Source organism: Drosophila novamexicana, unplaced genomic scaffold (genome assembly GCF_003285875.2).
Source record: "Drosophila novamexicana strain 15010-1031.04,08,12 unplaced genomic scaffold, DnovRS2.1 tig00000820-arrow-pilon, whole genome shotgun sequence".
Classification (NCBI taxonomy): Eukaryota; Metazoa; Arthropoda; class Insecta; order Diptera; family Drosophilidae; genus Drosophila; species Drosophila novamexicana.
Window position 1 is genome coordinate 341,670 of NW_020824828.1, and position 7,612 is coordinate 349,281.

The following is a 7,612-nucleotide window of genomic DNA, read 5'->3' on the forward strand; positions in this document are numbered from 1 at the left end:
CAAGTCGCGATACTCACATCGCAGATACTTTGATGCCGAGTAAGCTGGTTGGGGGCATTCAGCCGGAGCACACTCCAAAAACTTAGCGGGTCGCCCTTGCCAAACCGACGACTGGCAACGGGTCGGGTTGCCGGCAGAGTCAAGCATATTGCGTTAAATTTTAATTAAGCAAGCCACACGCACTTTTCTCTGCACAGGTGGAATGGAATGGGAAGTTGCTCCTTTGTTGCTGCTCGCACCTCGGTGCGTGCTCTCGGCTGAGTAATTTCCAGTTTACAGCTGAAGTCTCGGAATTATTATTTTTTTAAATATTCTTACGTTTATTATTCCCATTTTTATGCTCATTTACCATTGAATAAAGTAATTAAAAATGAACCTAACCAAGAAGTTCACTTATCATGTAATCCCACCAATACGTTTTACAGAGCTAGTCGGTTTTACAGGAAAGTCTGATTCTGACACACACAGTTTTTTATTGATTTTATATATCTCTATATATAAAACTGTTTGTCCTGACTGACTGACTGACTGATTAGTGACTGACTGACTGAAGGAAAATCGCGAAAAACTCCATCCCTCCTTGGTATAAATGGGGGTCAAAGATTTGGTGGGTGACGTTTCGCGCTCAAATTCATTTCCAAGGATCTATATGAAAAATCATTTGAGACGTGTTTCACATTTTTCGCAGCTTCAAAGCATCCTTGGTAAATAGTGCGATTCTAAGATTTTTTTTTTGTGAAGTTTTAAGTTTTATCCGATTTGTTTCAAACTTATTGTCAAAGCTCTACAAAGGAACTTAATGAATGCGTGTTTTAGTGATTTAAAATAATATTGTTGTTTATCGTCCGATTGGATTGAAGCTCATTTTTAATGATCTTTGAGAAAATTTATTTTATACGTGCCACGGGCAAGGCCGGGCGATACCCGCTAGTATAGTATATAGTTTTAATGTATATTAAATATGCATTAGGTACATAAAACGTTTCTATTGTGAAAATTGTATGAGAATCGAATAGTAAGGCCTGGATATAAACGAGAAAGTACGGCTCCTTTGACACACCTGAGATTTAATACACTGTTGGACATTTCCCTTACATAGATATATATACATATACATATATATATATATATATATATACATATATATATGCGATGACTAAAGGTTATAAGAATTGAATGCAAAATGTTTTTGTTGAAAAATGTATCTTTATAGCAACATAAAAAACTTTTAACAGATAAGTAAAATAAATTTACATACACATATAAACATTTGTAATAACACCTTATCGTTTGATAAGGAATGAAAGGTTTCATTGACTTCGACTTCCAAAATGCATAAAAAACTCCGACGGTTTTCACAAAACATGCAATGATTTTTCTCTTCAAAGTTCATATGCGTATTCCTTGGGGATATTTATAGTTAAAACTGCTATGAATTTCGAAAAAATAAATAAATGTGGATGTAATTGTTGCAGTTCTTCCTCGCCGACAGATTTCACTTGAATGCTTATGTTAGTGGATGCTCGTTTCTACAAATTTCTATTTGTTTTTTTTTTTTTTTTTTTGGTTTTTTTTAGAACAATATTCAAATTTAGTGTTTGTTTACGACCGTATCGACTGTAATATTGAGTTTTAACTACCTATATCGTACTAACTATAATTTGTTTTCTTTCTTGTAATATACATTCATTTGTGTGATAATTCCAATTTGTGAAGACGGTTTAGTTAAACTAGGAAAGTTCTTCAGTTGTATCAATCAGTTAAACGATGATTCGGCTATTTGCTGCTGTTGCTCTTTGTCTTACACCAATCCGAAAACAGCATTGGTTGATAGTTTCCAAACGGGTCTAGTGCCATTATAGTGCCATTAACGTAATCATAATCGACGGTGCCACTTTCCGGTATGGCTCGTCTTTGGCCCGCATCCTGGCTCTGTTGGCTCACAGCATCCGGCAGCTGAGCCGGACTTGCTTTCGGCAAGGCGACAGGCTTTGAGCTGGCCATACTTGACGGCTGGCCGTAATGAAACCGCATGGTGCCATACGGCAGTGGTGTTGGAGCTGGCAACAGTTGGAGCCCAGCACGATCTAGCTGCTCGTGCTCCTCATACAAATCCTCCACGATGGGCAGCAGGGCATCGGCCAGCGGCACATTCTCCTGCATGATGGCCGCCTGCAGGCGCAGCTGCTGATGTGTGGTGAGCATATACGTTGGCGATATTTCCGCATCCATGACCAATCTGCCCGGCTCCTGGGACTGGCCCTCATCGACTTCTAGCTGCATCAAGCTGTAGCTCTGAAAGCCCACATTCAATGAGCTGCGCTTCAAGGGTGCAGCCCGAGCACAGCTCAACGGCATCACCTCAATGCTGTCTATATTGGTTGTGTTAATGTTGTTGTTGTTGTCCTTGGGTATGACCTGAATGGTCGTGCTGGGCCCCATGCCGGGAGTGGGTGGATGACGCTCGGGGCACCTAAAGAAATTCATGGCGTTTATCAGGGACGGCATGTCTGGAGTACTATTTCTGATGTTGGGCAACACCCCTGCCGGCAACTCCATGGTCACGTGTGTGACACCCGGTATGGCACGCACGTCGAGCTGCTCCCTTGGCTGCGGCACGGTTAGACCAGTGTACAACATCTCGATGGTCGTGCCGTGCTTATGGACACGATTGCTGAGCGCATACCACTGATTTGCAGCGCCCGGCAGTGGCCCCTTCTTAGAGGATGAGCACATAGAATAAAAGGGACATCTATTGTGACCATCAGTGGATATTTACCTGGCGCTGCTGCTGCTGCTGTTGCTGACGTCGATTGTTATGAGCCTGTTCCTGTCGATGTGGCTGCAGCGGCTGCAGTTGCTGTTTCTTTGGCTTTTGAGCGAAGGGCAGCTTCAGTCTTGAAAGGTTTGCACGATGCTTGTGGCAGCGCCATGACGCATGTGGCACATTGTCGCCCACATCGGGCGTCACAGATTGTGCAACACCGTCGACGCAAGTTACGTTCCGTGGATTATAGTACTGCCCATTGATTTGTTGCATTTGAACAAGAGCTTGACTGTTTTCTCTATTAAAACTATCAACACTGCTGCCAACTTTTTCTTTGACATAACCATTGGAAATAATGGTCTTGGCGGTGTTGCTTGTGTATCCACCATTAAGCATACTTTTGCCTTGCTTACGCATTGCAGGTTCACAAAAAGTTAATAAATATAAATATATATATATTCTACCTTATTGTTTGATGTTTGTTTAAAATGTCAACAAGAAATGAATTCAACTGAGCCCCAAAAAAAAATCAGCTTGAATAAGTGCGTATTTTGTATAGCAATGTTTGCTTTTATATGTCTACAAACATTTTTTTCACTTGTTTGCAGATCCGGCGAAAATTAAAGCCTTAGGCGAACAACCTTTGAGCTTAATTTTCTGGCAAGAAGGGTTAAATTTTGAGAAAAATGTAAAACACCTCTCAAATTGATTTTTCGAAACACTTTTGAAACAACATTTTGAAGTTGTTAAATAAAAAAGTTTTTATGGAACCGATTTTCGCCAATCATCCATAGTTGCGGGTGCAATTTCCAAAAACTCACTGAAACACGTATTCATTAAATATGCCCTAAAACTCGTCTTAGCGTGCGCTTCTATCACAGGCAAAGGCAACTACAGTGAATATTTCCGATTCTTTGCTGCTTCTTAAGGTTTGAGCTGTGCGTCACCAATCAATCAGTCAATCAGTACAAATACTTTTACACATAAAGAAAGATTGCTAGAATGGTGTGCAAAAACTGTGTACATTTTATATGCCAGTCAAGCCTTGGCTTTTGTTGGTCACGCCTGGATAGGTATCCTGATAGAATTAGCTGAATGGGACTTCTCTGACTCTCGTGCCGTTGTGTTTGCGGCGCAATGCCGCTAGCGTAAAGGCACAACGCTGACGATGATGATGATCCATATATTTATATGATCGGGCAAGGACAAGAACAAGACAGCTCAAAGGGAGTTGCACAGGGAGAGCACGGCTGAAACCAGCTTGGCAAGGCAGGCGTTGTGCTAATTGATTCTGCCGCTTAAAGCTTACAAAGCGTAATTTTTATTGAAATGCGTCCAAGGCTGGCATCGGCAATTTGGTCGTCGCTGCCGGCATCGCTGCTGACCTCGATGTGTCCGTGTCTGCTCGGTGCGATGGTAATCGTCGTTATGCCACTGCCATAGCCACAGCCACTGCCACTGGCATTGTCAGTTGTGTACCGTCCGGCTCGCTGTTCTGTTTTGATGTTCGGTGCATGTCGCAGCATTTGTAAATGATATGCGCCGCCTCGCCAAGTGACAGCGCTAATGGGCAGTGAGACTTTACTGCATCTGTCTCAGCGCCTGACGAGCTGCCGGGCCGCATTGCGCGCTCAATCAGCTGCGCTCAATAAACTATGAGGCTACTTGGCATTGTTTGAATGCCAGTTGCAGTTGGAGTCGCGATTGCTGCTACTGCTGCACTCGATCCTCATCCCCAAGCTCCATCGTGCATTAAGCGTTGCCACTAAGTGCCCAAAGTGTGTCGTCGTCGTCGTCGTCATCCTCGCACGTCCCACAAGTTGTTTGTCGGTTGATTGCTGTTATGTGCTGGTATGCAGCGCTTAACACGCCAAGTCAATTAAATGTTGCTTCCGCAACTTGGCCAAGGAAAGTGTAGCAGGCGAGCCGATCCGAGCCGAGCGTTCGCAATTCGAACGCCAATACGTTCTCTGTTTCGGGCTGCTCCAGCCACAATAAACGTTGTTTGCAGCCCATGTTTGATGTATCACACCCTCAAAGCAGGATCTGATCGGAGGCTAAGGGGACATGTGGTCGTCGACGCACTCGGTTAAGTGTCGATGAAGTGTTTATGGCATAAGCAACAACAGCAACAACAACAACAACAGCAACAACATCAGCCACAACAACAGGCAACGTTTCAAGAGTCTGTCTTGGACTTGCTAGGTGCTATCATATGCTCAAAATTTTATGGCAAGCCATTGTTGCAGTTGCTGTTATACCCTTCGAGAGGCTATTCTAATTTTGTCACCAGTCTTGTAACGCATCGAAGAAGACGTCACCGACCGCATAAAGTATATACATATATACATATTCCCTAACCTCTTAAAGCTATCGTTTTTCTATTGCAGGCAGTACATACATGGGAATTGGCCGAATCGGATCACAATGTCTTCTAGCTGTCGGACGTTTTTGTTTTTGAAAACATCTTGGGCAAAATTGGCATTTGAGTGCTTTACCATGAGAACCATATCTTATAAATATCAGCCGACAGCATAGTACAGTTCGATGGGGGGGATCGGTGGAAGAGTATTTTTATGGAAAGCTGTTGCTCTGGGTAATATTTTATGTAGCTCCTACCAAAACAATCGAACGGAAATAAAGACTCAAAATAAAGGCACTTCCAAGCTATATGTCTAGAAGGGTATTTTATCTTCGGCTTGGCAAAGATAGTGGATTTTTTCATGTTGGTTTTGGCATCGACATCCTAGTGTGGCATGCGTGCAATGGACCCCTGGCTGCAATGTGTATCTGCAAAAACATGTTTATGGCTTTTTACACTTAACACCAGGCCAACGATGTGCCGCAAGCTCCCCCGCCACCAGCTTCGTGTGGGTTATCGTAGTCAAGTCAGTGGCACAGACGACAACGCAGATGACGACGCTTTATGCTGCCTGGTGAAAGTGAGTCGCAAGCGCGAGGTTTTTTTTGGCTGGCTTCCAAAATGTGGCCAACTTATTTACTGCACGTTTTAACTGCTCTCCAAAATGCTAACTGCTAAGACCAAAGCTGAATATGGAGTAAGTGGCAATGGAGTTGTAGATGTCGTGAGACGCAGCATGGCAGCCATCAAGCCGTTCAATCGTCTATCCTGTGGTATGCGTAATTTGGTAAATACATATTGACGTTATATTTGCCTTTCAAATTCCGACTTCTCAACATTTTTTACCACATTACCTGGGCCTAGGTGTATACTATACTTTTGATTTCCACTAAAAAGTTATGTGATGCACGTGAACATTATGACGAGGCTTTGCCAATTCCACTCGCAAGCATGAAAAATTGTTGAAAATTGTTTCGTTCGTTCGGATTCAAACTTGGCCTGAATAATTATTATTACTAAAATTCTAAAAGTTAACCCTCCTCTAGCTATGCGTATGAATCATAAATTGTGCAAAAGCATAGCTTTTAGTAGTTTGTCACTGGTTTTTATACCCTGAACCCATTAAAAATGGGTATAAGGGTATATTGTATTTGTGCGAAAGCCAAATTTATGTAACAAGCAGAAGGAAGCAACTCCGACCCCATAAAGTATATATATTCTTGATCAGCATAAATAGCTGAGTCGATCTAGCCATGTCGGTCTGTCTGTCCGTCCGTCCGTCCGTATGTATGAACGCAAGGATCTCAGAACCTATAAGAGCTAGAAACTTTAGATGTAGATGCTCCTAGCTCCCGCGCAGATCGATTTTTCTTCACGGTTTTCCCTCTAGATTGATCTAGCATTCAAATCTGAACACCGATTATTTAGTCGAAATGCATGTCCAAATCTTACCCCAAGATTCGTATATAGACATGGGTCAAAAATGACTACCCCCATATCTCGGCCAAATCTCATCCGATTTTCACGAAGTTTGGCTTTTTCTTCATGGTTTTCCCTCTAGATTAATGTGGCATTCAAATCTTGACACCGATTTTTTGGTCGAAATTCATGTCCAAATCTTACCCCAAAATTCGAATATAGACATGGGACAACAATTACCACCCCCATAACTCGTTCAAATCTTATCCGATTTTCACGAAGTTTGGCCTTTTCTTCATGGTTGTCCCTCTAGATTAATCTGGCATTCAAATCTCGACACCGATTTTTTGGTCGAAATTCATGTCCAAATCTTACCCCAAGATTCGTATATAGACATGGGTCAACAATTACCACCCCCATAACTCGTTCAAATCTCATCCGATTTTCACGAAGTTTGGCTTTTTCTTCATGGTTTTCCCTCTAGATTAATGTGGCATTCAAATCTCGACACCAATTTTTTAGTCGAAATTCATGCCCAAATCTTACCCCAAGATTCGTATATAGACATGGGTCAAAAATGACCACCCCCATATCTCGTTCAAATCTCATCCGATTTTCACGAAGTTTGGCTTTTTCTTCATGGTTTTCCCTCTAGATTAATGTGGCATTCAAATCTCGACACCGATTTTTTGGTCGAAATTCATGTCCAAATCTTACCCGAAAATTCGTATATAGACATGGGTCAACAATTACCACCCCCATAACTCTGTCAAATCTCATCAAATTTCCACGAAGTTTGGCCTTTTCTTCATGGTTGTCCCTCTAGATTAATCTGGCATTCAAATCTCGACACCGATTTTTTGGTCGAAATTCATGTCCAAATCTTACCCCAAGATTCGTATATAGACATGGGTCAACAATTACCACCCCCATAACTCGTTCAAATCTCATCCGATTTTCACGAAGTTTGGCTTTTTCTTCATGGTTTTCCCTCTAGATTAATGTGGCATTCAAATCTCGACACCGATTTTTTAGTCGAAATTCATGCCCAAATCTTACCCCAA

At 42.2% G+C, this 7,612-nt stretch overlaps 1 protein-coding gene across 2 annotated transcripts; it reads right to left on the reverse strand.

Annotated features, from left to right (window-relative positions):
• Positions 1-1,228: 1,228 nt before the first annotated feature.
• On the reverse strand, positions 1,229-3,246 carry LOC115764430. Of its 2 annotated transcripts, none has more exons than XM_030707431.1 (2): positions 2,780-3,246; positions 1,229-2,718 (listed from the first exon to the last, which is right to left on the reverse strand). In XM_030707431.1, exons 1-2 carry the CDS (start codon positions 3,182-3,184, stop codon positions 1,777-1,779), a joined length of 1,347 nt encoding a protein of 448 aa, XP_030563291.1. In that variant the 5' UTR covers positions 3,185-3,246; the 3' UTR covers positions 1,229-1,776. The 2 variants fall into 2 exon arrangements, with proteins under 2 accessions (XP_030563291.1, XP_030563292.1); XM_030707432.1 differs by having other exon boundaries at positions 1,230-2,715.
• Between the last annotated feature and the right edge of the window lie 4,366 nt (positions 3,247-7,612).

What these genes read in the sequence shown, in the direction of transcription:
- LOC115764430 (XM_030707431.1), bottom strand. Translation starts at nt 3,184, where the DNA reads ATGCGTAAGCAAGGCAAAAGTATGCTTAATGGTGGATACACAAGCAAC. An exon ending in AGCAGCAGCAGCAGCGCCAG is followed by an intron (nt 2,719 to 2,779) that starts GTAAATATCCAC and finishes TCATCCTCTAAG; the next exon opens with AAGGGGCCACTGCCGGGCGC.